General features: G+C 46.4%; 1 protein-coding gene across 1 annotated transcript in view; it reads left to right on the top strand.

The window, feature by feature from the left end:
• The window catches only part of cacna2d2a (calcium channel, voltage-dependent, alpha 2/delta subunit 2a), a 171,912-nt gene that overhangs the window by 44,690 nt on the left and 109,504 nt on the right, over positions 1-17,718 (top strand). Inside the window, exon 3 of the mRNA XM_042339608.1 lies at positions 688-804. Coding sequence (XP_042195542.1) covers positions 688-804 — 117 coding nt within the window. The remainder of the gene's footprint in view (positions 1-687; positions 805-17,718) is intronic.

Genomic DNA, 17,718 nt, shown 5'->3' with positions numbered 1-17,718 from the left:
TATGTTTCTAATATTGTTTTTTTTACTGATCTGAAAAGAGCTTCTCTTGGCGTTGGTAGTATAAATGAGGTCAATCTCATTGAGATTGGTGCCAGAACTAGTTGTCATCTATTCCTTCAGAGAAACGGCTTGTGGATTTGTCTCTCGTTCAATATCTTTGTCCCGTCTGAGTGGCTCGCGGGAGAGTCTGTCTGTCTGTCTGTCTGTTTTCTGCTGTCACTGACTGAGTCCTGTAGCTCAGTGGTTAGAGCACTCGCCTCGCCAGCGAGAGAACTTGGGTTTGATTCCTGGGCAGGACAAAACGTTAGGCAAGTTTCCTTACTCCAAACACACACCTCTGTTTACCAGCAGTGAGTAGGAACCCGGTTGTTAGTCAATTGGTGGATCGTTTTTCTGGGGGTAATAATTCCTTCAAAAAATAATAATAAATTGGTCACTTCAATCCACGGCTGTTTGTGGGGACGCTGCTGTGCACAATTGGCTGCCGCGTTTCGCCCACAAAATACACAGTCAATTCACTTCACAGTATATTCTGTGAAGCGCTTTGAGACTCTCTCGGAGACGTGATAAGGCACAGTATCAAATGCAAGGATTATCATTATTATAATGACTGTTCAGTCTAGTCTGTCTGTGGCTTCACTTTCTGAATGTTTCCCTGGTTGACTCCCTTTTCTCCTCTCTCACCAGCTGTACAATGACCATAAGCACCTGTTTGAGATTAAGCAGAACAATGCCAAGCAGTTGGTGGAAAGAGTTGCGGGTGATATCGAAAAACTCTTAGCCAAGAAGGTGGAGGCTCTTCAGGTAAGGGTCATGCGGAAAGCACCTTTTACGTTCCAAGAGATTTATTCTGTATCGAATCTGGAGTGTCGATTTTATTTCAACGTGTAACCCAACACAAAGGTCAGGCCATTCGCAATTGTCAGGCCATTCTGCACCCGAATTGCCTTCAATTCAGCTCCAATCAGCTGTCATTAGCTCAAGGGTTACCAGGAATATTTGGATCAAATCAGAGCTGAAAACTGATTTTGAGGACTTTGATTCTAACCACCCTAAAAAGGGCAGGTGAGTGGCAACTTCCTGGGGTTGAATTAGCTTTGGAGTTGAATTGGCTGTGAGCCCAGATACTTGCAACAGCCAAGCTGCTCCTCAATGATCTGAGGCATTTTGATGGCTGACCAACCCTGGTTCAACAGTGGAGACTTCGAGATGTTGGCATGTCTCAACCCAAAGCTGGCTCAGTCAAAGCACCGTTGCTAGGTACCTGGAATCTTACCGTGGCTTTTTTTTAACCAATATCGGTTACCATTATTCTGAATGTAAAATGAACAGGTCACTGTTAAATAGACAGGCCACAGATTCAGCTGGTGTGTGCACATGCAGGGAGCAGAGAGGTGCTTTTTGATTTAATGGCACTTGTTCAGGACATCCACGGACATCCAGATTGCCACCATCCAGACTCCACGTACCCATCATCCTTATACTCCCTCAGCTCCATTGGTTGCCCGTCACCCAGCAGATCGAATTCCAAGATTCTTACCACTTACTCCATGTCTCTGCCCACCCTACCTCTGTGACATCTTATCACCCTATTGCCCCAACTGCTCTCTGGGCTCAGCAAGCACCAGCCTTCTTCAAATTCCTCTCCTGCTCCTCCCCAGCCCACCATCAATGGATGAGCCTTCAGCCATTTGGGACCTGGACTCTTAAACTCCATCCCCGAGTCACTCTGCGTTGGTCACTCCCGCTCTATTTCAAAACCCGCCTTAGGTCATGACCCAGTTCTCCGATCGTGCTTTCGGCCACATTTCTCTTCCCGTCCCCGGCAACCTCCCCCTTTCCACACTCCTCCACACCCAACCCTTCAGCTCCCAATTAGCTGTGTGATGCACTTTGAGATGTCCTTCCGATTTGAAAGGTGTTCTCTCTCTTTCTCTCTCTCTCTCTCTCTATATATGTGTGTATATGTATGTAAATTGTTGTTGAAACACTAAAAAAAAAAATTCGAGGTGTTAGCACGGACCTTCAAACAACAACAACAGCAACAACAACGTGCACTTATACAGCGCCCTCCATCCAGGGTAGTGTCTCAAAGGGCTTAACAGTGGCGGAGCCTGACTCCAAGCGACAGAGACTCTCGTCTCAAAGCGCTGGAGACCGCAGAGAAGTAGCTTCAGTAGCTCAAGTACATCAGTTTATTTTTTGCTGCTGTGTAGAGTGGATTCGTACAGCTCAGTCGGTGTCAACGGCAGAGGTTTCTGTTCGAACCGCAAATGCAGAAATCACACACAACAAGTGCTCTTGACTTGTGCTCAGCGATTGTTACTGGTGTGAAACCAAACAATGCTGAAAACGGACAGCAATCTTACACGTAACAAAGCCTGCCAACGTCTGACAGAGAAAGATATAGGTCAATATTTCAGTTGCTAACCCTTCATTGCTGCATTTCTGAAACGCTAACTTATCCGTTCCTCTCGCTCCAATGTTGTCAGACCTGCTGTGTGTGTGTAACCTTCTACCGTTTGCGGTTTCAGATAATCTAGGCTAAGTGCTTTTTATTATTCCTTTTATCTCTGAAATTTGCTGGTGATTTGGTTTTATCTGCCATTGGTTAATCTGTTCCACTGACTGAATTAGTCCAACGACATACAGTATTTTGGTGTAGCAGATTCAGCCTCACTCTCATGCTTGTAGCCTAGGAACATAGCAACAGGAGGAGGCCATTCAGCCCCTCAAGCCTGTTCCGCCATTCTATAAGATCATGGCTGATCTGTACCTCAAGTCCAATTACTCGCCCTCGCCCCGTGTCCCTTAATACCCTGACCTCACAAATATCTGTCCACCTCCACCTTGAAAATGTGAATGGATCCAGCCATAATCCACAGCCTTTTGGGGGAGGGAGAGGGTTCCAGATTCCCACGAGCCTTTGCTAAATTTAATGAAGATGCAAAAATATTTGGTTGTTTTTTGCTGCAGTAAAGTCTTTTAATCAGGTCTAAATTGCTCCTTTATTCTATTGGCACAAAATCCAATCTGTGCCCTTGGACATATCACGGCGGTGTTGCTGCAGCAAAACATCTGATGGGGGTTTACATTAATCCTTTCGTGTTTTAATGTGTTTTCAACTGAGTTTTAAAAAAAAAAGCTGCGGTTCGCTCTAGAGATGTGGGAAGCTGAGAAGAAATGAGGTGGGGAATAACAATTCTGGGCAAAAGTAGGTCTCTGGAGAGACTGCAGTCTTTAGTATTCCCACAGCTGGAGCGATGGCACATGCTGTAGCCAAGATACCTCCCTTCCCATGACACCCAGGCCCAAGACAGCAACTTGGGTCATCTTGTTGGTCTGAATCCTGGGAAAAAAATCCTGAATCAAACCAGTAGGATTAAATGGACCGGAATGGGACTGCCTGTGGGTGCGTGTGTGTGCGTGAGTGTGTGTGTATGTGTGTGTGTGTGTGTGTATGGACCGTATATTCAATGAAACATGACTGATTACACGTTTAATGAAACATGACTGCGTGTGCGTGATTCTGCATCTAATGAAAAGAACTGGAATCTGGAAAGTGATTGCAGATGTGGAAATACACACGGCCTGGAATGCGATAGCAGGTGGTTGTGTGTTTGTGTGTGTGTGTGTGTGTGTGTGTGTCTCTGTGTGTGTGTGTGGGGGTCTGTGTGTGTGTGTTGTGCAGTTACTTTACAGCAGACAGATAAGTGGCTTCTCCAACTGCAATGTGGCTGTATTGCAATTCACTTACCACACCACGATTGTTAGTGTGGGATTCCATACTCACCTGAACATGACTGCAGGTGGGAAGGTCAGTGACTACACTGTGTGGAACTGTGGATGGTCTCTTCCTCTATCCCTCCGCCTTATTCCCCTTTCCTTCCCCATCTTCAGGTCACCCCTGAAGACCTTCCTCTTGGACCTGTGCCTATGGTCACCTCCCCCTCTTGTTGCTGTTGTTGTAGTTTGGCTTCAGTTACATGTTCGGCGACACATTCCTGGCGGTGTGTGGATAACACACTCTCTGTGAGACAGCGACTGTCACGCGCTAAGGCTCGCTAGTCACCTGGATCGTAAGAGACAGCCAGAGAAATGAGGCCATTAAAGATGCTGTCTGCATTTGAACCGAGGAAGAAAGAATGTGCTTACGTTCTCTCGGAGGTCACCGTCGGCTGAGTGACGCTGTGCTCCCCGTTCGGGAGCGGTGTAAGATCGATTGGGTTCATTTTTTTTCTTCCCTTTCTGTCTGGGGATGCGGGGGGTGTTCCATGGGTGCCGGTCACTCACTTCCTTCGCTTCTCTCCCAAGCGGCTGTTTAGAAGTGGCTTTGTGCGAGCAGTGAGCCTCAGCAGGCTGTTCGGCTGCTCGAAGTCCTCCTGTCCTCCTCCAAGGTCAGTGTGTGCACCTCTGGCAAGAGTTTCTGGGTTTGCAAACGTATTAAGGAACAGGGAGAAAATAATAACAATAAAAAAAAATCCTTGCATTTGACACAGCGCCTCATCACGTCTTCGAGACACTGTAAAGTGAATTGGCTGTATGTTTTGCGAGCGAAACGCGGCAGCCGATTGCGCACAGCAGCGTCCCCACAAACAGCCGTGGGTTGAGTGACCGCATTATTACTATTATTTTTTGGAAGGGATTATTATCCCAGGAAAAGCGATCCGCCAATCGACTAACAATCGACTACTCACTGCTGGGCAAACAGAGGCGTGTGTGTGTGTGGAGTAAGGAAACTTGCCCAATGTTTCGTCCTGTCCTGCCCGGGAATCAAACCCAGGTCCTCTCGCTTGCGAGGGGCGAGGGCTCTAACCACTGAGCTGCAGGTGGGGAAATGGGATTAGTAGATATGCCGTAATCTAATAAAATAGTGGAACAGGCTGTTCAGGCCTGAATGGTCTACTCCTGCCCCTTTGTTGGTGATCATGGGTGGGACGTTGGCTGATTTTCTCTTCTCTTCTCTGCCAAAGATATTCAGTTTTTGATTTGCCTTCACCGGGCAATCACTTAAGCAATCAATTTACAGTCCTTTTCCATCATCTACCCTTTGTCAGGCTCTTCACGGATCAACATCCAAACATGTTTTAGTAGCACTAGGACGGGCTGTGTTAGTGCGGAATTAGAAGTATATAATCAGTGGTTGTGTGTGCGCGTGCGCGTGTGTGTGTGTGTGCGTGCGTGCGTACGCGCGGGCGCGTGTGCGTGTGTGTGCGTGCTTGCCTGCGGGCGGGCCTGCGCGGGTGTGGGGCGAATCCTCGCGCGCCGTTGCAGTAATGCGTCAGTAAGATCGGGGTTGTCATGCAGAAGACTGGAACGATCTATCAATAAGCCCAAGACAATGTGTGGCTGCTGTGGTCGTACATCAATAAGCACAGCTCCGGGTTCTGGCAGCGAGGAGTTGCTGTAATCCCTCAGTAAAATGCGGGGCCTTATTGTAGCGCAGACTTGGTGCAGTGTTTGGGCCAGAGTCACGCTGTTAATCAGTAAAACACGGTCGGCTTGGGGGGGGGGACTCTGGCAAGTGCAGAGGAGTCGAGTTTCTCTGAAAAGCATTTCCAGGGAAGGTCAGTTTGAGGAGACGTGTTTGTTTATTGACAATGGGTAATGAGTAGCTGAGGGCCTGATCTGCCGTACAATTTCATGCTTAATCACTTGTTAGATTTCAAACGCAGTGCTTGACATCGCCTCTCGCATCACATCTGCATCAGGCGAGGGGGTTATGACAAACCCCATTACAGACGAAGCAAGCAGTCGGAGCCGGGGAGGCGAGTCGGGTGTACTGGTGGGGGAGGAGGCCGACTGCGCTGCATTCGCCATCACGATCCGTCAACACTGTCGAGTGTTTCATTAAGTTAAAAGGCCCATTTGCCTGGCATCAGAAAAGCAGTTATATTAGTTAAATTTCTGGCGCAGTGGGCACGGAGACGAGATGGTGGTGGGTGGGGGGGGGGGGAATAAAACAGAAGCCATTTATTCCATTCGCTGAGGTGGGGGCACCTCAAAGTGAATTAGCGTGCGAGTGTGATTTGTTCGGTGTAAATCATTTCGAGCCTGACTTGCCTCTTCTTTGGTTACCACGGCCACCAAATTACCTTGTTAACACGGAGATGGGATTCTTTGGTCCTCGACGCATTCTTCAAAATAAATTGATATTAAACATGCAGCGCAGTGTGTCTGTACTACGTCGATATCTCTCTCTCTCTCTCTCTCTCGATTGCCCTAACTGAAAATAAAACATTGAACACCCACCCTGAAATGTGCTGGGGACTGAGCAAGTGTCGCTGCTGTTGTTTACCACGTTGCTGCCTCAAAACCAAGGCAGGATCGTTCTGGAAGAGGCTGGTCCCACTGATTTGTCTTTTCCTATACTGCTCTCGTCCTCACCTTCAAAGCCCTCCATGGCTTTGTTCCTTCCTACTTCTGTGACCTGCTAACGCCGTATCAACCTGTCCATTCCCTCCGCTCAGCGGGCTCCGTCGTCAATCGGGCCTTCAGCCCTCTCTGCCCCCACCCTTTGGAACTCCATCCCACAGTCCCTTCGCCTCGCTTCCTCCCTTGTCTCCTTTAACACACAAGACCCTGTTCTTCGACCGTGCCTTTGGCTACGCTCCTACCCCCACCCTCCCTGCCCTCCACCCCTCCTGATTTTCAAACCCAGCTCAAGTCCAAATCCCTGACTATCCAGGGCTTTGGGACGTCCTCCTGACGTGAAAGGCGCCGTGTAAATGCTATTTGTTGTTGTTGCATCGTTTCACCCACAAAATCTACAGTCAATTCACTTTACAGCGCATCCTGTGAAGCGCTTTGAGACGATTCCACGACGTGATAAGGCCCTGTATCAAATGCAAGGATTATTATTATTATTATGTAGCCCACACTGCTTTGTGTCTCGAGGTTCTTTGAAGCTTATTTTTGATATTGATATTTCCTGCGGGTTTGTCAGCATCCTGGTTACGAACCACGTGATAGGATAAGGTATAAGTGGGGTAGCCTTTGCTGTTGGCAGGGGATTATGTGCTGACATACAGGAATGAGACTTACTGCTACAGGGTCAACCATGCTGTGCAGGACTGCAGAGGATCCAGGCTGAGTACAGTGCTTGTGTACACAGCTACATAATGTAGAGGTGATCATTTTCTCTCCGTTTTCTACCTTTCCTTCGCTCCCCAAACGTCGCCTTTTGCATGCGCCAACATCTATTTTTGGAGCCCGGGAGGGAATCACTTAAAATCCTTCCTCCTCAATGGCCGAGGAACTGTTTCAGTATCCGATTGTAGGAAGGAGTATTGGAATTTGACTGTGTCAATGAAGTGTCAAGTCAACCTTCGAACTCAATGTCTTGATGACTGTATGGAACGCAAACCTGAAAATGAGATGTTTCAGGGGGGAATTTGCTGAAACAAGTTACTTTTGGCTCACAGCGATAGAAATGTTCAGACTAATGTTATCACATTCCTTACCAAGTATTACTAGATGCTGAGACCATAGCTGCTCCTGTAGTTCCTGATTTTTTGTGCTCATCCCACTCAGCTCCTGTCAACCCTGCAAGCCAAAGCCCTAATGGAAAGCTTGCCGGACAGCGACACCAATGGTTAAACTCCAGCAGTTACTCCCAACGCACACGCTGGGCTCCCCCCAAGCCTTGGCTCTCGCCCACCTGGGCCTAATACTTTCCGGAATTAGATAAGTGGAAAGGGTGCTTATGCTTATGGATGCCTCCCTCCAGGGAGAGAGAGAGAGAGAGAGAGAGAGAGCATTCCATTTCAACAACTTATCTCTGGGATTTCCATGTGTAGATGGGATACATGGAAATCTCAGCTTGGTTTGGAGATTCTTAAGCAGCGGTGATGGGTTTCCGGGTGTGTCAGACACCCCGGCTGACCAACAGCAAGAAAAAATTTGCTCAGCTCTTGTCTCTGACTCTAATTTTTTAAGTTAACTTGTTGGGATGTTAATATTGAAGGCAAAGATTAATTCAAAGATTAATTTTGTATTTATTCTACCGTGATCACTGCTTAAAGAGAAAAACACACTAACTTTCAGAATCAATCTACACGTCTTTATGTTAATCACAGTAATGTCCAGATTTCAGAGTCTGGAAGAGAGCAGCTGAATTAAATAGCATTATGGCATTGAGCCATTGCCTATAAGTCAAAGAAATCAGAACTATGAAGGCTAATAATGTGTGACTTTGGCTACAGAACAAATCACCCAATAGGCGAGAGACAGGATAGAGGACATAGTGTGGATGCCAATATTTTCAGCGAAGGTTATTAGTAATAAATTGGTCACTCAATCCATGACTGTTTGTGGACGCTGCTATGTGTAATTGGCTGCTGGGTTTCGTCCACAAAACGTATAGTCAATTCACTTTACCGTATATCCTGTGAAGCGCTTTGAGTTGACGCGAAGACATGATGAGGCACTGTATCAAATGCGAGGAGTATTATCATTATATTTTATATTTTAAAATGATTGCATTTGAATGAAAGAGTAACGTCGCTGGTGCCTACGAAGTGAGGACTCGACTGTATGGCTGAGTTACTTTGCGAGGTTTGTGCAGAATTTGTTGCTGTGAACAGGATCTCAAAGCTCATTCTCCATTCCCGGGTCTCAATAAAAAATCAAACTGAACCCATAATCAAACCGACACGTTCTTCATCACAGGCACAGGCCACGTAGCAGAGATACAATACACAATGCAGTACAAAATTTCAGCGGGAGGACGTCCCAAGGCGCTGAGCAGTCAGGGATTAAGACCCGAGCAGGCTGCGGGGTGGGTGGGTGGAGGGGGGGAGTGCAGTTGGGATCAGGGAGAGTGGAGGACGGAGAGGTTGGGGGTAGGAGGGTGGCCTAAGGCACGGTCGAAGAGGAGGGTCTTGAGACGTTCCTTGAAGGAGGCGAGGGAGGCAGCGAGGTGAAGGGAGTGTGGGATGGAGTTCCAGAGAGTGGGGACAGAGAGGGTGGAGTGGGGGCAGAGAGATGTATACTGAGTCAGTAAGTTTTTTCTGTTTCTAAAGTAAATATAACAATTCAGACCCTTTCCATTATTCAGCAGAATGTCCTTGTTCCGCCTCCTGTTCATTGCTTGCTTTACCCAATCTGAGCTCTTTATCGCAGTCCCAATATTATTTCCATGGGTGTGGATTATTTGGGACACCCCACTCCTTCGCAGCGACCTATCTATCGTGGTAACATTTGCACCATCTCAGCAGCGACACGCCAAGATACTGTCGGCCGGGGCTGATCTTTGAGATGAGAAAGATTAGTTTTGCTTACACTAGTATCTCACACTCTGGTAAGCAATTCCTGTCTCGGCATGAGTCTGTCACTCTGGCCTGACAGCATCCGTTTTATGTCTGTACGGAATGAAAAGGTGCTGATGTGCGAGCTTGTCCAAACATCACAACTGGTTACAGACCTGCGTGTCTCTCTGCCCCAGACCCCAGGGCTTTGGGCCTGGGTTGCACATCGGAATTTATTTTAAACATTCGCGCAACGGGCTCCGGGAATCCGAGAGTTAAGTGGAAACTCACAACGACGACAACTTGTATGTATCTAGCCCCCCCCTCACACAGGGTAGCGTCCCAGAGCGCTTATTCTGGTTAATTACTATTAATTCATTACAACATACCTGGTGAGGTAGCCGTCTTATAGCAACAACAACAACTTTAGAGTGCACGGAAGAGAAGTGGACCCAGAATACAACACAATTCAATACAAAATGCCAATTACACGGCGCCTTTCACGTCAGGAGGTCGACCGAAGTTTCGGTCGACAGAGGAGGGTTTTAACCAGTCATTCAATTAGGCAAATTAGCGTAGTGGCAAGAAGAATATTATTCAAACAACAACTACAGCCGCGACTTGCCGTTATACGGCGCCATTCACACCGGACGACATCTCGCTGAGCTTGAAGTCAGTTAGGTGTGTGAGAGTGTTAGACGGGGCGAGTTGTAGGCAAGATTAATGCTCAGGGTAAGATTGGGAAGTGAGAATGATACTCAAAGTGAGTTAGACAAGTGAATCAGTTGAGTGTGCGAGAGAGTCTCACTCAGAATAATTAAATGATATCTATACAACCTGGCTTTCTGCTTGATGTAATTCAAGGAGCTCGTTGAGCATCTCGCCACCACTGTTCTACTCAGGGATTTACCCAAACGGATTTAAATAAATGTGGAATGCGGTTACGTAAAAAAAAAGTGCCGTTCATTAAAAGTGTGATTGCACATCGTTAGCTTTGAATAATGACTAAAGATAAGGTGGAGAGGTCTCGTCAGTTGGAGACCCATGCTGGCTTCACAGATTCGCACTTTACTGCAATTCAAGTTGCTAAAGAGCTGCTAAACACTCACACAAGTGACCTCCTTATTGATGCTAACGGGCAACTAAGCACAAAAATAGATAATGAGTTCAAAGTCTCAACGTGGGGCTTGAAACTGTGGGACAGTGTGGAACATAGTGAGTAACCGGGAGGGGGTGGAGACTATGATGGGATAGTGTGAGCGGTGTGGCTTTGCACCATTGTATATATTATTTTGTTGGAGGATCTTTTAACAGCAACAAATGATATTTACTCAGCGCCTGCCTTGCACAGCGGGAGGATGTCCCAAGGCGCTGGGCAATCAGGGATTTGGACCTGAGGTGGGGGTTGGGATCAGGAGAGGGTGGAGGGTGGGGGTAGGAGGGTGACCGAAGAAGCGGGCGAAGAGGAGGGTCTTGAGACGGGCCTTGAAGGAGGTGAGGGAGGGAGGGCGATGAAGGGACTGTGGGATGGAGTTCCAAAGAAAGTGGTGGGGGTGGGGGGGTTTGCAGAGAGGCTGAAGGCCCGAAGAAGCCCATTTGCCGTTTGAAAGACACTGAGTTGAAGAACTCATAGTACGTGGAGGACATGGAGAGAGTGGGGTGACAATGATTAAACCTGCCAGCCTGTATGTGCGCGCGCGAAGGCTGTGTCTGTTTGGATATGCTTTGTCATGGGTTATCCCTGAGCTGGGCTTGTGTTTACTCCTTCATCTCATTCTGTCTGACCTGATCCCATCACAATTGCATTTAGCCTCTGTGCCTGTGAACTGATTTCTGCTCTCTTGCAAGATTGATGCACTGCTGTCACTCGGGGTCAACCCTCCAAAAAAAAATGTTTCATATTTTATGAAAACTAACCATAGCTGTCCTGTCAAATGCCGGCGGGGAGTCTGCGAATAGTTATTGGCTCAGAACCATCACTTGGACCAGCACAGTTTGTCGTGCACCATAGTATCCTGGTCCTCTTTAGCTGATTCCTGGGAAGATGTATGGGAAAGTCATTCCTCTAGGAATCTGAGTGAGAATTTCAGAGTGAGTGGGTTGGGTAAGCTGCGCACATCATAATAATAATAATAATAATAATACTCGCATTTGAGACGGCGCCTCATCACGTCTTCGATTCGTCTCAAAGCGCTTCACAGGACACGCTGTAAAGGAATTGACAGTGTATTTTGTGGGCGAAACGCAGCAGCCAATTGCTCACAGCAGCGTCCCCACAAACAGTCAGGTGTTTCTGTGAAGCTCTTTGAGACGTCTCGGAAGACGTGATAAGGCCCCATATCAAATGCAAGGATCGCATTATTATTACGTTCTAGTTACTATACACACTGGTCACCGCTTAAGCGTTTTCATTCCTAGAAGCTAAGTGTCTCCTTTTGCAGAGGAGGCGTCAAGGTTAGCTCTGCATTTGTTCTCAGATAACTTGTCCTGGTGAATGCTTCCCGAGACTCTTGGAAAAATAATAATAATAATAGTTTTGGGTGATGTTTTGGGTGATGACTTACGAATTTTAAGAAAAAAAATCACAAAATGTTCACGATTATTCATGTCCATTTCTTTACATCTGCTGTATTGTTTTTAAATGTTTTCTGTGTGTGTGTGTGTGGGTGTGTGTATACGAGGGAATCCTGTAGCTCAGTGGTTAGAGCACATGCCTCGCTAGCGAGATGACCTGTGTTCGATTCCCGGGCAGGGGCGAAAAGCCAGTTTCCTTACTCCACACACTCGCCTCTGTTTACCAGCAGTAAGTAGGAACCTGTTGTTAGTCGATTGGCCGATCGCTTTTCTTCCCGGGGTAAAATAATCCCTTCAAAATAAATAAATAAACAAATAAATAATAACTTGGTCACTCATTCCCTGACTGTTCGTGGGGCGCTGCTGTGCGCAATGGGTTGCCGCGTTTCACCCACAAAAGGCTTTGAGACGTCTAGATAAGGCACTGTATCAAAATGCAAGGATTATATCTATTATTACAGTTGGAGGACTGCTGTTTCAGCACGGACTGGTCCCTTTGGATGGTGTTGATGGTGAATGGTGTAGGGAGAGGGGGTATGGAGGGAGGCTGAAGGCTGCTTTCAGTCTGAGTTAGACTGATGAGATTCAGTTAGAAACTGGCCCGAGCTCTGAGGCAGTTGCGTGTGGCATGGAGGCTGGAGGCTTCTGTTCCCTTCCAGGGACTGAGTTGGAAGCTGGTCGGGTCTCCAAAGGATTGCTGATTGAGGGAGGTTAAAGGCTGCTGTCAGTGTGGGAACTGAGTTGGAAAATGACTTTCTTCTCCAACAGGGTGTTTGTGTGGGAAGAAAGTGGCCCCAAGAAGGGCTTTTACCAATCTCTTCAGTTTTTGCTGGCTAAACAAGGATCTGGCAATACTTCCGCGCACGCGCGTGTGTGTGTGATTGTGTGTGAGAGAGAGAGAGACCAGGGATTAATTAAAATCAAGTGCTTTTTTGATTTTGTAGAAATCGCTTTTTTTTAAACATTATATGAGTAACGTTAAATTGATGTAATCCAGATGTGTCTGGCTGGCTTAATTTTTTTGGGAGTCAGCCCGGTGTCTGATACATGCGGAAACCCATCGCTTAAGAGCATCCAAACCCAGCTGAGATTTCCATGCATCTCACATACATGTGCAAATCCCAGAGATAGATTACTGGAAAGGAATGTGCACTCTCTCTCACTTTCTCTCTCTCTCTCTCTCTCTCTCTCTCGCTTTTTCTCCCCTTTGGGACCCATCCTGCTTACCTAATTATAATAATAGTAATCCTTGCATTCGATGTACCATGTCTTCGAGACGTCTCAAAGTAAAGTGTAGTGACTAGTTCCGGAAAGCATTAGGCGCAGGTTGGCAAGAGCCGAGGCTTGGGGAGCTCAGAGTGTGCGTTGGGGTAGCAGCTGGAGTCTGACCAGCTAAAACCACACATAGCTTGCCTGCTTAACTTATAGGAGTTGATAAAATAAACGGCAGAGGGTTTGGCATTCCACTATGGAGGTGACAGAGTTTGCTGCTCACATGAGCTGTCAGGTAGGCGCATGATGTAGTGAAGGGCCTCAATCCAACACATCACAGCTTAAAGAGAATCGCTGCTGACATATCTGACAGGTCAGTAGAAACAAAATGATTTCATTAACTATTGTTTGCTTACATGACTTGACAAATCCATTTGCCAGGCAGTCAGCCTAATCATTTCTGTGTATGTGTATGTATGTATGTGTGTGTGTGTGTGTGTATTTTTTTCCCGGTTCAAAACCAGAAGGGATTGATATTGGCACCAGCCAGCCGACTGGTTATTTGAAATAGAAATTGTCATCAGTTAGGATTAGATAATAGTAATAATAATAATCATAATAATAATCCTTGCAGTTCATATAGCGCCTTATCACGTCTTCGAGACCTTTGTCTCAAAGCGCTTCACAGAATAGACTGCAAAGTGAATTGACCGTGGGCGAAACACGGCAGCCAATTGCGCACGGCCGCATCCCCACAAACAGCCGTGGATTGAAGTGATCAAGTTATTATTATTATTATTATCTTTCCACCTATGCACTGGAGTGTCAGCCTGGAGAAGCTGGGATAGTGGCTTGGCTGGGTGTAGATTCTTGGGTGGCTTTCTGTACCCAGTTCGAGTCTGCTGTTGATTTTGCTGATGGAGAGAAGTAGAGATTGTGGCTACTTTGTATGTGGTGGATTGGCTGTTGCAGGATTAATCTACCATAAAATGTCAAAGTTGGGGAGACAGTGACTAAAGGGAAGTTTGTCCCCTGATGAGATATATTGTGATGGTCCAGTCATAGCAATCTGCAGGAGCAGGAATTCAGAGGAGCATCCCGTTTGACAGCTTGCCTAGTTTGCATCTCACAAGGACATCTCTTGTTAATCTGTCAGCTGGAATTCGGGAGTGAACACTGAAAGCTCATGCTTCGTTTTTGAAGAGCGGGATAAGAATCCTTTGCCTTTACGTTTGATACGCCGGTTACGTCTTATCACGTCGTTGAGACGTCTCAGAGCGCTTCACGGAGTCGACTGTAAACTGCGGGTTTTGGAAAGATCCGATGATGGTCAAGATCATTCCCTATTTTCAGTAAAAACCTGTTAAAAATTCTGTTTATTCAGCAGGGGAACCCATTAGTCACTACTATTTTTGGAACATTAGTTTGCTTAGAGTCCTGCTTTCACATCGTTCTATTGCTACCTCTGCCTGCGACACTATGTTCTGTTGTGTGCTCAGAGGAACGTTGATGCATTGCTTGTCAGGCCGGTGTTATAACTGGGAAAGGTGGCATGAATTGCCACATTTTCTCGATGTTTCTAATCCTGCAGCTGGAAGGCTCAAGGCGAAATCAGAACGTAATAATAATAATAATAATCCTTGCATTTGATATAGCGCTTTTCGCGTCTTCGAGACGTCTCAAAGCGTCTCCCAGAATACCCGTAAGGTGAATTGACTGTATATACACAGTAGCGTCCCACAAACAGTCGTGGATTGAGTGACCCAATTATTATTATTATTTATTTATGAATTTTGAATGGATTGTGCACTTTAAACACACTCTGGCACTTCCTCGTGTGTATTCTGAAAATTCTCCACTCCCTGTGAAACTTTTCCCTGTATCCCGCCCATGTTCTCAAAAATGGACTCTGTTTCCCAGATTTTGCGGTATAATCCCTTAAAAGTCATGGTCAAACAAAGCAGAAACGTGGGTCGTGATGACTTTTGGGGGACATTTTTCACGTATGATTTTTCTGAGTGTCTGTAAAAAAATGTAATTTCACTTTGTTCAGGATTTCCTGAACGACTTGAAGAACAGATCAATGGTATTGATCAACAGCCTATGAACTTCCCTTCTCCAGCGTAGCAGTGGGTATACTTACTGATGGTAACTGGCTCCGTCGAGTCAGAGGATTTATTATATAGTGCTAAAGTAAACCTTATGCTAAGGATAGTGTTCTTTATGCAATTCTCTCTCTCTTTGGCTATATGGCTTTCTACTGATTGTTTCATTTATAACTTTTTATTCCGCTCTCTATTCCTTCACTTTTCTTTTTGCAATTCCTGCTCCAGTTGCAAACTCTTTCACTTTCTGTCACTCCTGTGTTTCCAGCACTCTACCAATTTGTCTTTCCTTCCAACTGTTTCTCACACATCTTCTCCTCTCACCGTTTCTATCCTCTCCATCGCTTTCTACATTCTCTTTCCCTCGGCTCTCTCTCTCTCTCTGTTCTCCTTTGGGCAAACAATCTGGTCACTCAATCCACAACTGTTTGTGGGACACCGCTGTGCGCAATTGCCTGCTGCGTTTTCGACCACAGACTACACGCTCAAGTAACTTTACCGTATATATTCTGTGAAACGCTTTGTGACGTCTCAAAGACGTCACGAAGACGTGATAAGGCACTGTATGAAATGCAAGGATTATTATTATTATATTCTGTTAATGTTATGGGGGCAGAGGCCGACATTGAGAAGCTGCGCAAGGCATTTATTGTATCACGTGGTCGTGTTTTAGAGCGGAGAGTATGTAATAAATCATTCATACTCCAGGAGAAATAGGAAATCGAGCCAGTTTTCAACAGCTGAACCCAGCTTCTTCAAGTGCCCAATCTCTGATAAGGCAGCGTTCCCTGCTTCCAGCCCCAGGTTTCCCGTCTTCAACGTCTTCACGTTATCAAAATAAGTCATGAAATTAAATAAACCTATTGATGTATTTTTAGCACAAAAGATTCACGTGTGCATTGTAAGTATAACTTGCTCGTAAAATCGACACACTTTGAATTTCAAGGTTTGCCTGATTCCCTGACTGTCCAGCGCCTTGGGACGTCCTCCCGACGTGAAAGGCGCTTTACAAATGTAATTTGTCGTTGTTGTTGTTACCTCCTCTCCCCCCCCCCCCCCCCCCAGCTGGGAGTCGTGCTCCGTCACTGTCAAGCGCTCTGAGGCGCTACCCTGTGTGAGGGGCGCTGTATGAATGCAAGTTCTTGTTGGGGTACATTGCAGTAAAAAGATGCTTCTTTAAGTGCCTTGCCTCGACTCGTGGATCGGTCAAGGATTGATTGATGCTGACCACTTCTGTCTGTGTTCGACACCTGTCCGACTCGTGGATCGGTCGAGGATTGATGCTGACCACTTCTGTCTGGTGTTTGACACCTGTCCGACAAAGTAGAGTTTGAAAGATGCAGTTAAAAATGGCGGTGAACCCACCAACTATGAGGCGAGTGTTGCAGGGTGAGGCGCTGCGGGAAAGCCGCGCAGAGTTTTTTTTCTTGTGTTTTGTGTTCTGAAGAGTCGAGTTAAGCCGTTAGGTTTTGCTGTCAAACAACATTTACAGCCAAGTCTCCTTACCGCCTTACAGCACGTCCTCTTGCCACTGCAGATTCTGTTTCCTTGACAACGACATCAACAGAGTTGCATTCATACAGCGCCTTTCACGTCAGGAGGACGTCCCACCCAAGGAACTGGACAGCTAAGGGTTCCCATCTGAGCTGCGTGGCGGTGGGGGTTGGAATCAAGAGGGTGGTAGGCGAGGTGGGAACGTGGCCGAATGTGGCGTCCTGTAGCTCAGTGGTTAGAGCACTCGCCTGGCAAGCGAGAGGACAATTCCAGGCAGGGGGTGAAACCTCGGGCAAGTTTCCTTACTCCACACGTCTAATAATAATCCCTCCAAAACAAAACAATGATAAATTGGTCATTTTCAATCCACGGCTGTTTGTGGGGACGCTGCTGTGCGCAATTGGCCACAAATATACAGTCAATTCACTTTACAGTCTATTCTGTGAAGCGCTTTGAGACGTCGAGAAGACGTGAAAAGCGCTACATCAAATGCAAAGGATTATTATTATTATAACACAACCATCCAGTTGAATATGACAACAAAAACTGTCTGGAATCAAAATTTTGCCGGTGTTCGATATGTCCATTGCAACTTTTCAGTAAATTATGAATGCAAGGGGGAAAAAAGAAGTGCGTGAACACATCCTGAACATAGCCAGCCATCTCTCTATCTTCAGTGAGGAATAGCTGATGGCATTTTTCTAGTCTACACAGCGAGGCGTCTGCAGTATGTGACTGCAATCAGTCCTCATTGAATTTAAACGCTCACTGTGATGAAGTGACCACTTAGGACCTTGTTATTCACTTCCCTTCATAGGCTGTGGCCATTGTCCTCTGTATGTATTACTATCTGCTCTGCCACTATGCTCCAGTATCCTGTCTGACATATTTCTCTATCTTAATGTAGTTTCCTAACTCTTAAAAACTCTCTGGTAATCTACCCAGGTTTCCTGTTTTGTAATGAGTTGCTGCTTTATTCCAGTCTGCTCTCTGTAATACAGTCTCCCGTTGCAACTACAACATCCCCTTTGCAATGTTCCTCTGTCTCGCTCCACTCTCCTGTCTCCAATACTTTCTGATACTGT

The sequence above is a fragment of the Callorhinchus milii genome, unplaced genomic scaffold (assembly GCF_018977255.1).
Source record: "Callorhinchus milii isolate IMCB2004 unplaced genomic scaffold, IMCB_Cmil_1.0 Scaffold12, whole genome shotgun sequence".
Taxonomy (NCBI): domain Eukaryota; kingdom Metazoa; phylum Chordata; class Chondrichthyes; order Chimaeriformes; family Callorhinchidae; genus Callorhinchus; species Callorhinchus milii.
This window is presented reverse-complemented; position numbering and strand designations above follow the sequence as displayed.